Consider the following 21,495-nt stretch of genomic DNA (forward strand, 5'->3'; position numbering starts at 1 on the left):
TTGAGGTATACTATAAACACTTTTGTGAATGGTATAGGACGTTCACAGATGTGTGATGCTTTGGAGAATGGTATGGGACATTTTCCAAATGTGTGATCAAACCGAGATCCTACTCATCTAAGTACTTAATAATCGGTGGTGTGGAAACACATTATTTGATACTGGAGCTACACATAGTTTTGTGAGTCCAAGTATGATTGGAAAAGGTTTGTTCCAGTATGGAACATGGGATGGTCCTGAACGAGTGAGTGCGGCCGGAGAGCAAGTTAGGAACTCACTCGGTCTGGTTAAGGACATCCCTGTGGTGATCTTGGATAGGCCGATGCCTATAGATCTGATTGTGGTCCCCCTCAAGCATCATGAAGTGATCTTGGGCATGGACTGGTTGGGAAAGTATCGGGCAACTCTAGATTGTCACCGGGGAAGGGTGCAACTTGAGAACGAGTTTGGACCCCGATTAAGTACCAAGGAATCAAGCCAACCTCTTGTAGTTTGGTGGTTTCAGCAGTCCAAGTAGAACGGATGCTTGGAAATGGTTGTGAGGCCTTTTTGGCTACCATTTACACTGATGAGGTTGTAGGGGCCTGTGACCCAGAGGGTATACCGTTGGTTCGGGAATTTCAGGATGTGTTTGGGGCACTACAGGGCATTCCCCCTGATAGGGCTGACCCATTCATCATTGAATTGGAACCTGGAACGGCCCCATTATCTAAAAGTCCATATAGAATGGCACCAGCTCAGATGGCAGAGCTGAAGAAGCAACTTGAGGAGTTGCTTGAGAAGGGGTTCATACGCCCTAGTGTATTGCCTTGGGGAGCACCAGTTCTTTTTGTGAAACAGAAAGATGGTAGCTTCAGGCTGTGTATTGATTGAGACGGTTGAGTCCCTGAGTGGACCAGAACCGTAATATGATCAAGTCCGGTAAGGGACGAGGATCAGGACACGACCTACTCGGAGATGGACCTATGGTCGGAATGCACGGTCGAGTCCTTGAGTGGACCAGGACCGGAATATGATCACGTCCTAAATGGACCAGGATCGAAATATGACAAAGTCCAGTGATGGACAGAAGTAAAGATAAGGCGGTTTAGTCTAGTAGGGACTAAGATCGCAATATGGCCAAGCTGGAAAAGGCTGTGGTCGGTTAAGGGATGATCCAGTACGATTAGGCTGGGATCATGAACCCTTGGTGTCTGTAAGGACATAAGGAAACAAAACAATCTGTTAGGACTTGTGGTACAACAAGCGGCCTAAAGATTGGAACGAGTTCATTAAGACTTGACTGATACATTGAGTGGCTTGGAGATTGGGTAAATCTACTAAGACTCGGGTATGCAGTAAGTTCTTAGGGACTGAAGATGATCTAGTCATGGACTAGGGTCAGAGAGTAAGAGACTTGGTGTCTACTAGGACCGCAGCCTGGAGAGTTGGGTCAGTAACACAAGTCATGTCTTTGTATGGGTGCTTGATGGACCACTTGATAAGATTTTGGGTTAAATATCTATCAAGTGGGGGAGACTTGTTGTGTATATGATGACCAGGACGTGGTCAGTGAGAAGGAACAAGGTGGGAGATGCAACGAATTGGTTAGAAAGAACCAATCGAGCATGCTCCATGTTCCGGGTCCAAAGGAGTTCGTATGGAACCATTGTCATGAGACAAGAGGTTAACACCACTGGATTCGAGGACGAATCCTTCGTAAGTGGGGGAGACTTGTCATGTCCCCGATTCTGGATAGGATCGTCCGGACGGACTGCGGTGCGTGGAAATGCACCAGTATGGTCATATGGCCCAAAGACAAGCGTGTCATAGCCTGGAAGTAAGGTTAAGGGCATCAGGAAGCTAAGGCATAGCTAATCCAAGAAGGAGACAAGCTCAAAGGAGCTGGACAAGCGAGCTGGTAGCTGGACAAGATCCAGGTGAAGCTCGATGAAGTGAGTGATCAGAATGGATCATGGGAAAACTAAGTCTAGGTCTGGAAATAGACAAAGGGACTTAGAAGGATTGAAGAAGATAAAGGAAGCAAGCTGGACACAGTGTATAACAGCTGGGCGATGCAGTAGGCAAGCTCGACCAGCTAGGTGAAGTGTAGTGCAGCTCAGTGTAGCTCACTGAAGAGTGTGTCAGCTCCCTGAGCTAGATGGACTAGCTCACTCAGCTGGGACATCTGGGAATCAGCTCAACTCAACTGAACTGAGTGTTCAAGTCATGGGCAGTTGGGCCGGGTCTGGACAGTGGCCCGGCCATATGGGTGACCCGTGTGTGCCGATGGGCTGGTGGGCTATTGGGATTGAGCCAGGAGCATGGGCAATCCGTGTGGGCTTGCTTTGGACATGTCCAGGAGTGGTTTGACAGTTCCAGGACGTCTGGTAACTGCCAGAGGCGAAAGGGTGTGATCTGGACCATTGATTAAATCAATGGCCAGGATTGAAACCGAAGGGATGCAATGGTTAAAAAATAACCACCCCTTCTTCTATAAAAGGCAGGCAAGTCCGTGCCTTTGCAGGCACACCAGGGCTTCCTTCTACACCCTGAAACACAAAGAAACACAGAGAAAAGATAGAGAGTTGGTCGGATTCCCAATCCAAGACCCATGGTTGTGTGAAGGCCATAAAGAGGCAGTTTTGGGAGAGATCAAGGGGGGAAGTTATGAACGACTTTCTGGTGGCTTTGATCCGTGATGTTATCACCCAAAGAATCCTCCAGGGCCTGAGAACACACGCAAATGGTGAGGAAAGAAGGTAGATGACCGGAACTCATTCCCAAATGCCAAGACAGCCTTAAGGGCAGATGTGTGTAGAAAGGCAGTTTCATGGGCACTGAAGGGGGAAGTGATGGACGACCCTGTGATGATGTTTGATCATGGATGATCACATCCTGGGCTTCCTCTGTGTCTTGGGAACACACGCAGATAACCAGGAGAGAAGGGAGAAGGCCAGACTCCACTCTTACAGGCCAAGACAGCCTTGAAGGTAGATGCAGTGTAGAAAGTGGTTTCATGGGAGTTCCAGGGAAGGGAGGATGTGGAAGTATGTGACAAGGAAGGGCACAAACCATGGTTAGATCTTATCAATAATGGAAGTATGTGATAAGGGTTTGATGAAGGCATGCTAGGAGGAGCATGGACGCCCCTGATGAGGTAACAGGTGGGGACTGCAGACCATTGGACATAGTCTGGTACACTATGGGCTGATATGGTCCTGCAGTTACACCTTACTTTGTTTTATGAATATTAATCATATTATTTCTTCTTCTTCAGATTGAGATTGATGATTATACATAGTAGCACTGAATCATGGCTTGGCCGGTTCAGAAGAACCCTCCATGGCCTTGGTTTGGCAGCTAAGTCCGGATCTCCTACTTCCTGATTGATTTATGGCGATCTGACTTTGGAATCCTCTTAGTGGTGAATTATCATGGTATTTGGGGATTTTTATCTGATTGATTTCGAGATGGTCAAAGTGGCCGGTGGGGCTTTTCTAGGTCAAGATCCATAGGATCAAGATCGGTTCTTGGAATTCTGACTTGACCATTCTTTTAGTTAAGATTTATCATGAATTATCATTAATCCTAATGAGTTTTTAGGGATTGATTTAGAGATGGTCCCTTGGGCCGGTTTGGCTGATCTTGGCCGAGATCTATGGGATGGAGGCCGGTTCTGGGAAATCCGATTGGACCATTCTCTTAGTTATGATTTATCATGAATTTTCATGAATTTTAATTGATTTTTGGAGCAGGTTTGCTTGCGGTCGAAATTGCACCTGAGGGCATATTGAGGTCAGATTCTTGTGTTAGGATATCTGATCATATGTTTGTGTGCTGGAACATATTGTCACTTATGATATTGATCATAAGGAATTGCTGGTTATCAACCTTGGTGTTGGTAAGGCAGGTCGTGTGTGACCTGATCATGGGCAAGGATGGACGACCTGATCCTTGGATGATGGATCAAGGTGTCTGATCTGATTGATCAAAGGATATACAGGTGGTAAGAGCAACACTAATCAGGTTCAGTGGGACATGGTTCCATGACTGATTAGGAAGTATGAAGACTCATCAGTTCTTAGTCATGTGGGATGGTTGGTTGATTGACTCAGGATCTGATGGGCATTGTTAGTCCATGAGCTGGACTTGGTATCATAAGTTGATAAGGCAAAAAGGATGTGGGACAGTGCATGAGCCGGTAAGGGCCATATGCATGTCCTTAGCTGTTTGAAGACTTCTCAAGGGTTACTTATGTCTGTGGGGATGGTTGGCTGAATGACTAAGTACCCAAGGGAAGAGTTTATGCAGGTATAAGGGAGTTGGACGAGTGGACGGGGAGCTGGGCAAAGCTACCTTGCAGCTCGATCAGCTGGAACGGAGCAGCAAACCTCAAGTGAAGTGGTTCAGCTCAACTAGCTGGGTGAGCTAGCTAAGACAGCTAAGTCAGCTGGGACAATGAGCTAACAAGCTCCGGGAATGTGGCAAAGGTATGATCTGTCAATGTTGCATAGATTTAGATAGAATGGCTTAGGGGAACAGAACCTCTGATTGTATGACTTGGTCTAGGTTCAGGATTGACCTTGGAGCTAGCTGGCAGTTGTGTTTACTGACCAGTAGCTGAGGTGATCTGACCAGACAAGTGTTAGATTGGTTTTAGACCAATGGTTAAGTAGATACTATTCCGCTGTGCATAAGTTGAAAGGATCTAGCTAGGGAATGACTAAGGTAGTCTTGAGCTAGGATCTGAGTTAGCCCTCGCCAATGGGCGATATTTTAAATAAAGGGCAAAATATTTAGAGGTTCGGTCCGGATATGGACTGAGCGACGTGAGGCATCGACCGCGGCCTAGTCGGCCGGGATCGGGTCTTACATGTGTAGTCCCATGGGTTGATTGTGAATAAAGCTAAGATGCTAGAAGAAGAGAATGCTAAGATGATTGATGAGTATTGATTGTTAATGTTATTATAAGTAGAACTTGAGTGCGATGTGTATTGTGTGAGACACCGATAACGGGTGGCGTCTAGTGAACGTGTATGACTAAGAGTCTAAGTGAATGAGAATGAGAATGAGAATGAGAATGAGAATGAGAAGGTGAATGAGAAGGTGAACGTGTCAATGAAGCTCTTTGAAGTCCTGTTTGGGCCACCGAGAACGGGTGGGCGTCTAGAGTCTAGGTTATATAAGCCGCGGGGTAATAACTCTACGCTAGGCACCTATAGGAACTGTGGGGTAGTGTCCCGTTGGGGCACCCACAGGAAATATGGGGTAGTGGTCTAGCGAGAGCTACCTACGGGGCAAGAAAGAAGAGCCAGCCGCGAGAGGCGGGATATAAAAAGTGTGCCAACCGCGAGAGGCGGAATATAAAAACGTTTGGGTGTTAAAGGTGTCATAAGGTGGAGTCAGTCTTGTATGTCGAGTCGGTTAAGTCTATGGTTTGATGTGTGGGGCAATGAGTGAGATCATTGTACTGGTTGATCGTTAGGTTGCTAGAAATGTAGAGAATTGTGAATGATTGGTAATGATGATGGTATGAAATGTTAAGTTGCATTAACTGATTGTAGTGGCTAGTCAGTCCTAATTCCCGCATAGAGTGTCATGCGGGCAGGCTGGTCTAGAGTCACTTCACTAAGTAACTTGTTGCTCATCCCTCCCTTCCATTTCCCTGTGCGCAGGACTGTAAGTAGAAGTATATGGGTGTGGGTATGACGGTATTTCAAAGAAGGTTATGCGTCCGTCGACTCTTGGGACCAGTAACGGGACATGTAGGGTTGTCTAAATGAGTAGACACATGTCCATAACACTCTTTCGATAACCCCGGTCGGGCACCGGGGGATCGGGCCGTTACAATAGTGATCATAATAACATCGGGGAAAATTGTTCCTCATGTCTCCAATCTAGTGATGCGGTTTCCAGTTCATGTGAAGGCATTTGCAGATCTGAGACAATATATACGTACACAAAAGCTTTCAAGTTTATGGTATTTTCCTCCAATTTTGGAGTTGATTCATTCTTGGTTCCTTTATGGGTTGCAACTTTGTTATGGCGAGCTTGTTATCCCCGTGAAGAGTATTTTGCCTTTTCATGATGTTCGTATTCAACAATCCCAACCAATGGGAGGGATTAAGTATATATTCCAAATGACTATGTTGATTTTTGATCAGCGACTTTGGGATCCGGATACTGCATTTTAAGGGAGAATCGAAGAATCGATACAAGAGAAGAGATGGCTTTATCGGTTTCAGAGAGACATAATTTCAATACCATGGATAGTTACAACAAAGTATGTTATCTCCTGCAGCAGGAGTGTTTGGTATGGATTGTGATGTAACATATAGATCACATCCAATGATCCTCTTAAAAAAGGCATTTACTCGCAAGAACTGAGAGCCAAAAGAAAGATCTTACAAGACCAAGAACGAAGTGGAAGAAAACTAGCTAATCAGCATATCCTATGAATGCGTTAGGAAGCATCGTGTTACTGATGTGTCTGTTAAAAGTTATTATTAACAACATGTTTGATGTAATTTCTGATTCATGTAATATGTGATATCAATAAAGTTAAGATGTTATAAAAAAAACTTAAACTAAACAAAATATCTTTTTTTTAATTTATATTTATAGAATGGTCACATTTATTTGATGTTAATATACTTATTTTAGTATTTTAGTGGATGCTGTATTATTCACATGTTTAGTTAGTATAATGTTGCGTATTATAATTAATTTAAAATAATTTATAATTACCTAAAAGGAATTTTACTGTTTTATTAAGAAAAAATATTTTTTAATAGCATAAAAGTTTTAAAATAGCACATAAAGAAAAATTAAGTTTCATTAAATAGCAAAAATATATCTATATAATTTGGATTAATTAATCTAGATTTAGAGTTTATATTTCGAGAGAGGGGATTTAGGAATTGAAGATTAGGGTTTAGGATCTGGAATTTAGAATTTAAAATATACATTTTAAATAATATTTTTTATATATTATTTTTAATATTTATTTTTATTAAATGTATTATTATTAAAATAAGCTTAGTCTTTTTGCTCTTTAATAAAACCTATTTTAGTCATTTCCTCTTTAAATGCTATTTTGATCATAATCATGGTTTTATGATGTTTTAAGAGATTTGCAGTTTTTTTTACCAAAAAAAACTAATAAAAACCTAGTCTATAGAGGAAGCCAATTTGAAAGTCCTAACTGGAGTAGAAGAACCAACATAGTACACAACTGAAAGAGAACTTTGAGCAACTCGTGTAATTTTGTTCGCCATTGTATTTTTTATTCTTGGAATATGCTGGAGTGAGAACTGAGGAAAGAACGTCTTACATTGTTCAATTTCATCCAAAAGTGGCACAAAAGCTGGTCATTCCATCGGTGCAGACACCATCTTCACCAATTGAGAACAATTTGTTGCAAACATCATCTTCATATATTTCATTACCTAAATCAACGCTTCACATTCAGCATGTAAATGTGATAGCTATGTCGAATAGTCATAGACCCCATGATCTTGCTAGTTGTCTCCTCTGTAAAGGAGAACCATCCTTGACCCAATTTTTGAAAGAGTGGAAGATGAGAACCATGTAATGAAAAACTTGCAAAACAAGATAAATTAGTAAGAAAGACATAAAACAAAAAAAAAGAGAAATTGATATAAATTTTGGTGTTTTCAAATTCAAAGAGATTAGAGAGAGGTTATAGAGTTTTAGAGTGAAAAACATTACATTTTTGTTGCAACCATTTGAGACGAAGAGAGAGAATGTGTAAATTTTCTTTATATAGAGAGACAAAAATTCTAATTAGATTAAATATTTTTGATTTATAAGCCTTACAGAGAAGTTTGCTAAACCCTAAATTTACTATTCGTCCAAGAATACTTCCCAAGAAGTCTTCTCATGCATTACATGTTACAAGATTTCCGTAGAATTTCTAAACCTCAAAACCAAATAAATAACTAAATAACAACAAACACTTCGTTAAACATATGATCAACTTATAAAATGTTTAATATACACAAAACTAAAGACATATATGTCTTATTGAATTTGCTTTAAAATCTAACCTTAAAAAACAAACAATCTTACAACATATGTTACAAAACCTAAACCAAATAATTTAATGACTCAATCTATATTCACTCCTCTAAGTTGAAAACAATTCAATTTTACTAGATATTAATTATATCATTTACAAATATTTATAATTACATAATTTTAATTTTTCTCCATAAATTTTTTGATAAAGTTTATAAATTATATTTAAGATCTACTACATAAGAATACTTCCAACATAATAAGACTTCTTGGAAGTTTTCCCACGAAATACTTACAAAACCATAGAAGATTTCTCGGGGTTATATTTGTAATCTTCTCGGGGTTATATTCGTAAAAATGAATACTATTTTTTTTTGGTCATAAAGGGGGGTTGGTTGTAATTCCACTACTTTTTTTGGGTGAGTTTTGCATTTGAATACTTTTACATTTAAATTAAGTTTTGAGTCTTTTTTTTTTTTGCAACTTCCATGTATATTCATGGGCGTAATTTGATTTTATATAATTTTAGTTTTTAATATGTCGACATGACATCTTTTCTCTTGGCATCAATTTTGTATAACATGAAATTCTTTCATGTTTATTTTTAACATCCACGTTAAAGTATAGCAAATAAGGATTAGAGAATAAGAGCATGAAGATAGAATATCTTTTTTTTCCTACTAAAGGCTTAAGATACTGATATATTTGACAATGAGAATGCGCCGATGATTTAATTATATATTGACTACAATCATTTTGTAAGAAGAAAATATTTCTTATGATTCAGTATGGACTTTACAAGAGTATTTATAATGTATATCTCTTTAGATTTAGCTAAAAACAGAAGCTTCCATAATTGTAGAAGAGTGATATTGACACAATGAATATTAAAATATTGTGTATCCTTAACATGTTCCCTCAAAATATTGTGTTGGGAAAACTCCAATCATGTTACGCAAATCATGAAATGGTGCTTGGTTCAATGGCTTTCTGAGAGCATCACCAAGATGGTCCTTAATTAGTAATTATGTGAGCTACACGTAGCACACCATTTTGGATTTGGCCTCTGATGAAATGGTAGTCTAAAGCTACATGTTTCATGAATGTGTGAAACACATGATTGGGACATAGAAATGTTACTTCAAGTTTGTCACATACACGACTAAAGGTGCTTGTAGTGTGATTCCAAGTTCAGTGAGAATGTTGCATATCCAGCGTAACTCTGGTGAGGCATTGTCGATTGACCTATATTCAGCTTTGGTAAAAGAACGCGCTACACCAGTTTGCTTTTTAGCAGACCATGAGAATGGTGTTATTCTAAGTAAATGATATATGCACATTCATCGGAATTTCCTGTCCAATATACGCCTGAGTAGGCATGTAGTGTAAGAGGATTTGTAGCAAAGAAGAAAATGTTGTGATCAGTGGTGCCAGAAAGATAACGTAAGACATGTTTTCCAGCCTGCCAATGAGCCTCTATGGGCTGATGTATATAATGAGATAGATGGTTTACTGTGTATGTAACATTAGATTTGGTGAATGCAAGGTATTGTAGACATCCCACAAGCTGGCGATATCAATGGTTGGACTGTTGTGAGAGTCAGTTTAGGTGTAGAAGCCATTGGTGTACTTACTGGTTTTGTGTGTGTCATTCTGGTATGATGCAAAAGATCAATAATGTATTTTCGTGTACTTATTGGTTTCTTTGTGGGCTGATGCTTATACTGAGATAGACGGTTTACTCTGTAGGAAACATCAGATCTGGTGAATGCAAGGTATTGTAGACTTCCCACAAGCTGGCGATATGGTTTTGCCTCAGACAATGGCTGAACTGTTGTGAGAGTAAGTTTAGGTGTAGAAGCTATCGGTGTACTTACTAGTTTTGCATGTCATTCTGGTATGATGCAAAAGATCAGTAATAAGATTCCCGAGTAAAGATCTTTCACCTGAAAATGTGCAGGAAAAAAATTCAACATACACTTTATTAGTGTTACAAAAACGATAAACAGATATGAGGTTCTTATGTATATGTGGAACACACAGAACATTATGCAGAGAAAGGTTTCGATTGGATGAGGAAAAAGACAGTGAGCCAGTATATGTAATAGACAAACCAGAGTCATCCCCTCTAAAGAGAGAGTCGTCGCCGTGGTATGGCTGATGAAGCACAAGATTGCTGAGATCACTTGTCATGTGGTAAGTGGCACCACTGTCCATGAGCCAAGCTGCTTGTGTTTGTGGTGAGGCAACAACCATGTTCACACGCGGTTGCCACGAAGGTAGGAAGGAGTAGCAACATATGTTCTGTTGGAGCTTCCAAGCTAAGGACACCTCTTTGCACTATCTCCCTGAACCCCACCCAATCGGAAGCGGCCTGATATCCACCTTGATAGCCACCTTGATATCCTCTTGATTGTTTGTTGTCTTTGTTGTTTGGGAACCTTGAATTCTGTTGATTTTTGTTCCAGGTTTAGGATTGACGCTGATTCTATTATTGACGGCCTTGAGGTTGATGAGAAGCTGCATTTGCCGTGATTGGAAGCACCGGACTTGTGGAGCTAAGAGTGAGGGTTTTGCTTCTCTGTTCAACAACTTCTCATGTACTTCTGTAAAAGAAGGCATCATATTTTTTCTTGAATTTGATCTACAATCGTCTTGTAATCCCCTGGAAGTCCTTCAAAAATATATTCAAGTTGATCTTCACGATCAATAGGTTTGCCTAATAAGGCGATCTGATCAAACCTTGTGATGAACCCTTGCACATACTCATCAATCGTTTTGGACCCTTTACTCCATTGCCTGAGATGAAGTATGAGTTGTGGCATATGACCGCTGCTCAGCTTGTTGTAGGTAGTTGTGAGGATATTCATGATGTCGGCTGAAGTCTTGGAGGTGGAGGCTAGAGGCTGAACTGTTTCAGTTGTTTCACGAATAAGGGCGATGCAAATCAATTGATATTGTCACTTCCACTTGGTGAATGCCGGATTTACAGATGATGATGTTCCATTGATGACCACCATGGGGGTTGGTGGTGAGATATTGAATCAGTGAAGCTGGAGAAATCATAGTCGTCCAGTAAGATTCATACTTGTAAACTCCACATCATGTAATTGCTGGACGAGATTTTTGTGATGTTTCTCCTATTGACATTAAAGAAACCTGGCAGAGTGGTGCAACCAACTCAGCTGATGTTGCAGACATGATGTCTACGGTTCAGAGACAGATTTATGGATAAAATAAGAGATATGAGAGAAGAAAGAAATGGAGCCGAAAAAGAAAACAAGTTTAAAATATCAGTGGAGGCTCTGATACCAGGTAAAACGAAGATATTTCTCATTATTCACTATTTACATTATAAGTATTTATAATATACAAGAGAGGAGAACTAGGTTTAACTAAATACAAAAGCTTCCATAAGTGTAGAAAAGGATATTGACACATCGAATATTAAAATATGGGAAAATTGCTAAAAATGACAACTAAACTATACTATTTTTCCTTTAGAGCAAAATCAAATTTTATCACTTTTGGACCTCCATAATCCTTCTTGTATATAAAAATCATATCAATTTTTTACAATGCAAAAAAATAAGGAAAAATATAAAACTTGATGTAGACAAGCATGTGCATATAAAAGTTATTTTTGGATTCAAAAGATGTTTGGAATAATAAGTTTATAAATGATCTAAAGGTGTTAGTAAACGTGATCTACCATCTACGGTGATTTAGAATTTGCTATCCGCTGAAAATACAATCATCTAATGGACATAGAATACGAAATATACCAAATACATTTTCATATACTAAGGCAGAATAAATAATCTTCCATTCCTTCTATGTTTTGTAAGTCGAGAAGATCAGAAGGTCTAAATAACAAACATATAACTACATTTTTAGAGCATACATTCTTCCAAAGGGTCTTTCATCTACTTATGTGGTATACAATATCTAGGCTTTCGTTATTTTCTAACTATGGTAGAACGTGTGTTCTATTAGATTTGTAACTAATATCCGAAAATCTAGCTAAAACGGTTAGAAAATATTCCGGAAATCTTCTAAACATTTATTGCTTTCTTTTTTTAATTATGAAAAAGATTGACCAACTCCTTCTTCGTCCTTAATGAGATACTAGATTTTGACCCGCGCTTTCAAAGCGCGGATTTATTTTCCTTTTTTTCAATTGACAAATATTTAGTAAATGTCATATTTCATATATTTGTGTTTTATTTTATAAAAGACTTAAACTTTTTATCTTTCTTTATCGTGTTTCATTTTAAATGACTATTTATGTTTAAAAAATTAAACTGTATTTCTTTAATGAATTAAATTGGTATAACTCTGATAAATTAATTTTATTATGCGGTTAATATTTTTAATAAAAATAATTATATATTTTTAATAAAGATTTATACTTTTCAATGAAAAAATCAATTTTTTTTTATGAATGCTTAAATTATATTAAGAAAAAAATAATAATAATTAAGAACGGTTGAAAAAAAATTATTTGAACTTGGACTCAATGGCCCAAAGGAAAAAAATGTGAGAATTGGATCTGATTTCTTAATCAGCCCAAATTGTCCAAGAGATATCTGATGTGGATAGTGGGCTGGATCCAAAAAAGGGCCCAATATAGATGTGTTATTAATATTACTTGATTGCCCTTAATGAAACATGCAATGTTAGTAAAGAAATGGCAAACTAAGGTAAAAAGGACAATAGGATCCTACTTTAATAGTATAGACTAGATTTTGACCCGCGCTTTCAAAGCGCGGGTTTATTTTTGTTTTTTTTTTCAATTGACAAATATTTAGTAAATGTCACATTTTCATATATTTGTATTTTATTTTATAAAAGACTTAAAAAATTTATCTTTATTTATCGTATTTCATTTTAAATGACTATTTATGTTAAAAAAATTAAACTTTATTTTTTTAATGAATTAAGTTGGTATAACTTCTGATAAATTAATTTTATTATGGGGTTAATATTTTAATTAAAAAATTATATACTTTTAATAAAGATTTATACTTTTCAATAAAAAAATTCAATTATTTTTATGAATGCTTAAATTATATTAAGAAAAGAAAATAATAATAATTAAGAATAGTTGAAAAAAAATTATTTGAACTTGGACTCAATGGTCCAAAGAAAAAAAAAAGGTGAGAATTGAATCTGATTTTTTAATAGGCCCAAATGGCCCAAGAGAGATTTGATTTGGGCTGGATCCAAAAATAATGACCCAATATAGATTTGTTATTAATATTACTTAATTGCCCTTAATGAAACATGCAATGTTAGTGAAGGAAACATGCCCCTAAGGTAATTATAACAATAGGATCCTGTTTTAATAGTATAGATATTAGCAATGATTTGAAAAAATAATAAAACTGTCATCGTATAATGGGAAGAAAGAGTAGTTTTAACTTCCATATCCTAAGTTTGACTCTGGGAAAGACCATTTTTGGTTTCTTTCTTTGTATTTTTTTAGCAAAGCCAAAGCAATACTTGTATGATAGACTTGTTGGCGACCAGCTTGTAGACGTTACCGATGTTGATTAAGGCTAACAAGCAAGTTCGCTGCAATCTTTCACAATTATGAAAATTTCATTTATAACGATCAAAGACTATATAAAGAGCATATTGGTTATACACAAATTAAAAAAAAAGTATAAAGCATATAAAAGACAGCCTCTCATAGTTTTCTCTACAATACGGTCGTTTAGAGTTTTCAGAAATTTCTGTTCAAGGTTTGCAAGTCATTTTTAGGTGTCAAGTCGATGTGGAGCATTTTTAGAGTCAAGTGAACATATAATAGTGTGGAGATATGCAAGAACAAGACAAAGAAATGTTGGACGAGAGAAAGAGAGGCATAGATGTACAAAACAAAGAAGATTCATAACTGAAGAGAAGTTTTTAGATTGATGGATCAGCCTAAATTACATCAATTTAAATGTTACATTTTCTTTTGATATGCTTGCAGAAGATACACAAATAAAATCCAATCAAAAGGACAAAAATCAAGAGCCTAGGGAAGTTATGCTACAACTGGAGAACCACGTTTCATCACAAGTTCCAAGCTTTCCATCACATAATAGAGAATAGAATAAATTAACAAAATTGATAGACTTGATGAAACAACATGCTACATGTATAAGCACATAGTGAATTAAACCAACTTTGTAAAAGTAGTACAGTTCAAATGAAGGACACTTCTGGATCTAATCAACTACAAGTTTTAACAAGAATAAGAGTACTCAGCTAAAGACATCATTGAATCAAACCCACAGAACCAACCCTGTGCAATTTATAGTTTCAATGCGAGAGTAATAGTTTCTGAAACATACCAGAACATCATCTTATAATAGGATAAAGAATAAAAAGGTAATTGTCCTCCTGTGACCCATACCAGTCCAACTAGTACTCCAGCTTTAAGCTTATCAATCTACAACAACACCCAAGACAAGTAATGTGTTAAATCCATCAGAGAAAAATTAACTTCATGTTTAAAGATTAAAGGTGTTTAATGATTAAACCTTTAAACTGAATAATCTTCAAATAAATCATAAAGTTTTGAACTTCATCAATCTGATACATAACCGTTTTAAGCTTATCACCACCAAAACTAGCACTTACGTTCATTTTTCCCATCGATGTAACCTTCGGAGCTAAACCCATGGATCTGGCCACCGAATCAAATGGGAAACTTAGACGCATCGAATCGATTCCACTCTCACCGTAAAGCAGTTTCTCGCTGTAACACCCCAAAACTCAAGCCCAAAAAGTTTTTGTTGTTTAAAAGGGAAGGCCTGTTATGCAGCCCATTAGGATTAAAACCCTAGGGTTCCCTTGCCTTTCTCTATAAATACAAGCCTCCACCTCCCTTGTCTCTCATCAGAAATTCCAGAGCGAAGCTCTGCAGAGATTCCCGGAGACAAGAAAACCCTAACCGTCAAGACTTTCTTCTCTCTCTCCTCTCGCGCCGTCTCCCTCCCTCTTCTCTCTCCCGGCCGGCTCTCTCTCTCCTCGCCGTGAGCAGCCGCGAGTGGTGGTGGGCCGTGGGGTGTTGCTGATTCAGATCTCGTTCCTCTTATCTCTCTTGTCTCCTATTTCAGATCCAGATCTAGGCAAAGGTGAGGTGTTCTACACAGATCTTGTTCGTGCTCTTTTATATTGTTGAATGAGGAGCTAGGATTGTTTAGATCCTGATTGATGCTAGGTTGATAGATCATACTGCATAAGAACGCTCATACTGATTAAGGACTTAAAATGGATTGTCTCGTGATGATTGGATGATGAATGATTGATTGGTCGATGATCTAATCTTGATTGTGGTTGAGAGTTAGGATGCTTAGAAAGAATTAAACCTAGGATAATAGTAAACGTTAACCGGTCTGATTAGATGAATGGTAGGACATCCGTGAATGGTTTTTTAATGAATTGAGTGAGACACCGAAAACGGGTGGCGTCTTAAAAGAAGGAAAGACTGAGTCTAAGAAAATGAAAGGAAAAGAATAGAGAAAAAGGAAAGATGATTGATTGATTAGTAAATTACCCGGGAGAGTGGAAAGAAAGATAACGCGGCGGCCGTAGCGTTCAAAAACGGCGGAGATACGGGGCCATAGCTTCCGATAAAAATGGCAGATTAAGAATAGAGACGCCGGTATGATTGAGTCACGCCGAGTCTTGGCGTGAAGGGGTCGTAATACACTGCAAAGGCGGCCCGCACCCGAGGAACTGGGTGATGGGCCTACCAGGGCAGGCGACATCACAGGAAGCAGCAAGAATAAGGGGTGGAGGGAACCACTTTGAGCTGTGTAGGTCCTAGAGTTCTAGGATGATTGGAGTCTTAAACCGAATTATGTGAATTGAGTGATGACTGAGTTCATTACATTGTTTGACTTGATGAAATGAAACGAATGTGACAAGTTAATTAAGTTGTATCCAACTGAGTGTAGTGACTAGCCGGTTCTCGTTTCGCATTGAGCAGCAGTATAAAGGCTCATGGGGGAGACTGGTCTAGAATCGCCTCACTGAGTAATCTTTACTCACCCCTCTTTTCCCTCTTTTTTTGCAGAACCTTAAGTGGGAGTATCGATGGTAAGAAAGAAAACGCATTTGAAACTCATGAGACCAGTAACAGGACACACGGAGATGTCGGGAAAGTAGACATGTGTGTCCTTAACCCCGCGCCCAGGAACCCCGGTTGGAAATGGGGAAGGGGCGGGTGTTACACTCGCAGTAAGCATCAACTTGGTATAAAAGAGACGAGATCCATACTGATGATTACGACACGTTTCTTTAGATCTGTTTCGCGTTGAAGGGCAGAAACGGTGGCTGATGCAGAGACGAATGATCGTCACCTCGTGGGTTTCGTATTGGTGAGACTACCGATTCGAAAGTTTGATGAGTGGGTCTGGTGGAGAAGCACGAAGAGAAAAGAATTTAAGAGTTTTTTTAGTAATAAAAATTAATAATAAAATTTGTTTCTAATTTGTTTATTTAGATAGAAATATTGTATAATTAGAAAGTTAAAATGAGATTAACATTAATATTAATTCTAAGTGGATAATAACCCATAAAATGATTCGAAAGGGGCAATAACTAAGTCTTTTTTGGCAAATTTCCTTAAAATATTGTGCATTCTTAATTTGTAATGTACAAGAGAAGAGAGTTAGGTTTAGCTAAATACAAAAACTTTCTGAAGTATAGAAAAAAGGTATTGACACATTGAATATTAGAATATTGTGTATCTTTAACATCGTCAGCATTTGAAATAGAGGAAGACAGACAAATGCTACAATAGAAATTTCCGTGTCTACCACCGCTTCCCTTTCACGCACGCACCACCCAATAGCCAGAAATAGTGTTAATTAGTATTAGTGATAGCCAGAAATAGTGTTAATTAGTATTAGTCTCTGTTCAAAAACGCGGCCGCCTAGCCGTTATTCGAAACCCGATCGTGGCGATTATGACCAAATCGGTCACGCTAAGCGCTGGGCCGCGTAATATCCTCGTAAACCGCGTAATCACCGCGTAATAAATTTTGAACTAATGGACTTACAGTGGGCTTTATGGAAACCCAATTGAAAGATGATGAAAGCAAACCTAAGTGACTACTTATAGGGATCTTCACATCTCCTCTCCTTATATTTAACCGATGTGGGACTTTGTTTTGTAGGCGTTTTTAAAAATTTTGTCTAAAACTAAATACAACCTGTCGGATAATCGAACCCTGCACCTCTTTACAGCGCTGACAACATCAAACGCCAATAGACCACGACATGTTTTGATGATTATACATATTTTGTCGTGTATATAATCATACTTTTAATAAATAATAAAAATATGACATTAACAATAACTTTTGTTAAACCAATAAATATAAACTTCAATTATAATATACAAAAAAACTATTACATTCTAATATATTTATATTATACATTTAATTTAAATATTATAATAAATATAATAATAATAATAACTACTCCCCGCGTATACCCCGATTAATCTCTGATTTTTCGGTAACTCGCTAGGCCCGGTGTCACCGTCCGACTAGCGCCTAGCGTAGTTCCAAACAGGGGTATTAGTGGTATACATGAAAATCCTCGTATGAAATATTATTTTACTATCATATTATTTGTGCCTGATGCTACATATATCACACCGTTACTTTTATACAGATTAACTGCATGCTTAATTACTCTTAGTTTAAAATATGTTAAGAGTAGACATAGAAGTTCTTGAAAAATTTTTCTAAAAAAGTAGTTCTTCAACAAAAGTAGAAAAACTAGCATTAGGGCTCGTATATTCCTGTGTGGGGTCCGTCGAGAAGATGGGAGTTGAGATTGAGACCGCAGACCTTTTTGACCACCGGATGGTCCAGGTCCGGACGTATTCCGATATTGTGTGGTAGTTAGTGGCGGTGGTGGTGTCCAATATATGCTGCCACGTCACGCAATAATTTCTTTTCTTTGTTTTTGGGTTGAAATTAGACGCAAGAGGTTTAATGAATCGCTTGGATGACAGAGCATGATCTGCTGGTCTGGCTTTAGCTTTGTTATTATTATTTTAATTTTGCTTGAGTACCAAGATTTTATTTAATCATATTTTGGTTAATGTTGATTTCTCTTTCTCCGCACTTTCGTTATGAACTATATACACTCTTTTTGGTCAATTTGATAGTCTATGGGTGGTTACATATTTAATTTTCTTAAAAGTTAGTCATCATCACATTTGCGGCCAGGTCTCTTACTTACTTTTTTCTACATCTCTACTCTGAAGATATATGGATATATGGACTTAGGTTACAAAAACGTGTTATATATGCTAGTTTTATGGATCATCTAGATTCGAGAGACTTAAAATTGAATGCTTGAAAGTTGAAAGCCACGCACAGAAAACTGGAACTTTAAACAATCATATCTTTAGAAGTGAGATTTGTATACTTATAAAGCCATGATGTTACTACCGTTAGCTCAATACGTAGTAACTAGTAACAACGTTTATCATCGGTTTGATGTGCTTAAGTTTAGTACCATTCCGAATCAATTTCAGTGCTGTAGTCGGCGGCAAAATCGCCAGTCGAAGCCAGAAATTCAAATAACTGTATGTGGCTGCTCGAGAGGCAGCACTGAAATATATATAGGTTTGAATGAATGGTGAAATAAAGAAAAGATGAGGATAAAAACTGTTGCAGATTCCTCAGACAGTAATCTACTAAGAATTAAGATACCTAGTTGGTGTGTGAATTAGTCAGTTTTGAACCTGGAATGATCAAAGCTGGTATTTCCGTTGAACTTCAAGTCTTTGATGAATAATTTTTCTTGAAGTCCTTGACGCCTAAATGCTCAAGACCTTCATGTACTTCATAGTCGTATTATTGTTCCATTTGTTCTTTATCCGACGATTGGCTTGATTGGATGAATCTTATAGCTCTCGTGTTATCTTGGTGAAATTTTTTATTGTATGAGCTCTATTTCCTTTTTTTTGAAAAAAAAAAAAAATATGTTCAGAAATGTAATGTCAAAATTCATATATTAATACAATTTTATTAAGAGTGTTACTATTTATAAACAAATAACAATAGAATTGAAATTCTAATAATCATTACAAATGTAGCTCCCACTATCCCCTACTTTTCTTAAAAGAAAAAAAAAATCATAAATATTGAAAAAACATTATTAGAATAAAAATTAAAGCAGGGTCTTCTTAGATGCACTATTTATACGTGGTAATAAACAGCCTGTTTAATTATACAAATTCATAAATTATGTAGAAGCAGAGACCCATGCATGCATAACAGCATAACCCCACTCCACACGTAACTACGTGGGAAGCTCCCTTCACCTGAAACGAAACAAAGCCTTCCACAAATTTCATCCCATCATTTAATGTATTTTCTTTATCTCTCTATATATACAATTCCACTCAGAACTTACTAATTAGCACATTTCAATACACACACACTATAGTACTAAACAACTTCGTATTAACTACATGGAAAACAATCATGTTAGTCAACGAGAACAGCGCTATTCCGTTGACCAAGTATCTTACAGAGGAGTTCGCCGGAGGAAATGGGGCAAATGGGTATCGGAGATCCGGGAGCCGGGTAAGAAAACCAGGATTTGGCTCGGGAGCTACGAGACGGCCGAGATGGCTGCAGCCGCTTACGATTCCGCAGCTATTTACCTCCGAGGACGTGGGACACATCTCAACTTTCCGGAGCACGCTGGCAGTTTTCCTCGGCCGGAAAGCTTTAGCTCCGAGCACGTTCAAGTGGCTGCTCGAGAGGCAGCACTAATGTTTAAACCGGGTGTGCCGTTTACGGAACACGCTATCGGGTCTGGCCAAGGACCTTCGCGGGTAGGATTGTCTCCAGATCAGATTCAGGCTATCATTGACTTTCCAATGGACTCGCCAAGAATGGGGTGGATGCAAGATCTGGAAGTGAATGATTATGAGGAGTTGTACGGACGGTGTTGTGGACAGTGCGATGGAGACGAGTTTTCTGAAATACAGCCGCTTCAATCTATATGGGATTTTTAACTAAACTTAGGGGGTGTATGTTGGATCTAAATTTATAATGATGGTTAGAATTCTAAAATTTTATAGTTATTGGTTAATGAATTCTAGCATTCTTATATAATTAAATTAAATATTATTGGTTTCATGATTCAAAAAGTTTGGATTTTAATGATTTTATAAATTTTATCAAAATCTAGTGTTATTAGAACTTGAATTCTTAACATTTTACCTCATAGAACATAACTTTCAAAATATTGTATGAAAAACTCTTTAGAACTTTCAATAAATTTAACAATTTTTTTGATTCTTAAAATAAATGAGTTCTTCACAGATTCATCTTCCACTAAGAGCACCGAGGTGAAGGTTTCTAAAACAAAAAGAAATATTAGTTATATAATTATTTATTTATGTTTTTTTTAAATTAGTTAATTATCTATTTGAAAGACATGTGTCTTTTTAGTATCCCATAGTTTCTTAAGAAAACATAACTAAAAACTTTTGCTCATTCTCTCTTATTTTCATTTCTTTTTCTTTTTCTTTAAGTACTAAGAACTCTTGCTAATACTACCATCGGAGCTGTTCGTACTAACCATGAACTACTTAAATATTCTGGTTTCTCGTATGATGTGTTACATGTGCAGTTCCAAATATCCAGAGGCTTAAAACTTCAAAGAAAATGAGGCCTTCGATAAAAACAAAATGCGGCCAAAAATTAATTACAAATGAAAAAATGGATATTAAGTTAAGGATGGGCTCAAAAAAGGGAAATTAAACTAAGATTTTGGACAAAGTAACCACTGAACCAACGTAATATTTAGGGTATGACTGGTTCAAACGCAGTGGTTGCAGTTGCAGTTGCGGTCGCAGGAGTTTGCGGATGCGGATGGTTTTGCGTTTAGAAATTGGTGCATTTGCGGGATACTTATGACTGGTTAACTACCAAATGCAACAACGGTTAAACAATAAATTAACAATATTTACATTTTATATAATTATAAAAATATTTAGAAATTTATAGTTTTAAATTTTTTAAAATTATAGAAAATATTTTTATTTTTAAATTTTATAATATTAATTAAAATATAATAGATATATTTTAGTATTTTATGATTCCAATTTAAATTTTTATTGAATATTTTTTTTTTATTTTTGTATTTATATTGTTTAAAAAAGAAAAAAAAATTATATTTCCGCAACCGCCCGCAACCGAAAACGCTAGTTGGAACCAGCTTTTGAATTTATGAGGTTTAGAGCGGTTTGAGTGATTGTTGCAAAACGCCAACAACCGTTACCAACAGCAAAAGCTGCGTTTGCGGGTGGTAGCGGGGAAACCAATCATACCCTTAAATGCAGCCTTCTAGTTTGTATTATATTTTGTGATCTGTTGTAAATTAATTATTTGCTTTATAGAAATGTGAATTTTCTGGATATTCATAAAGAGCATAA

At 37.3% G+C, this 21,495-nt stretch overlaps 1 protein-coding gene across 1 annotated transcript; it reads left to right on the top strand.

Moving 5' to 3' along the window:
• The first annotated feature begins 18,585 nt into the window (after positions 1 to 18,585).
• LOC106414939 (ethylene-responsive transcription factor ERF022) lies at positions 18,586 to 20,694 on the top strand. Its single transcript, XM_048761743.1, has one exon. The coding sequence runs from the start codon at positions 19,519 to 19,521 to the stop codon at positions 20,068 to 20,070; it is 552 nt and encodes a 183-aa protein (XP_048617700.1). The 5' UTR covers positions 18,586 to 19,518; the 3' UTR covers positions 20,071 to 20,694.
• The last annotated feature ends 801 nt before the right edge of the window (positions 20,695 to 21,495 follow it).

Source organism: Brassica napus, chromosome C6 (genome assembly GCF_020379485.1).
Source record: "Brassica napus cultivar Da-Ae chromosome C6, Da-Ae, whole genome shotgun sequence".
NCBI classification, from domain to species: domain Eukaryota; kingdom Viridiplantae; phylum Streptophyta; class Magnoliopsida; order Brassicales; family Brassicaceae; genus Brassica; species Brassica napus.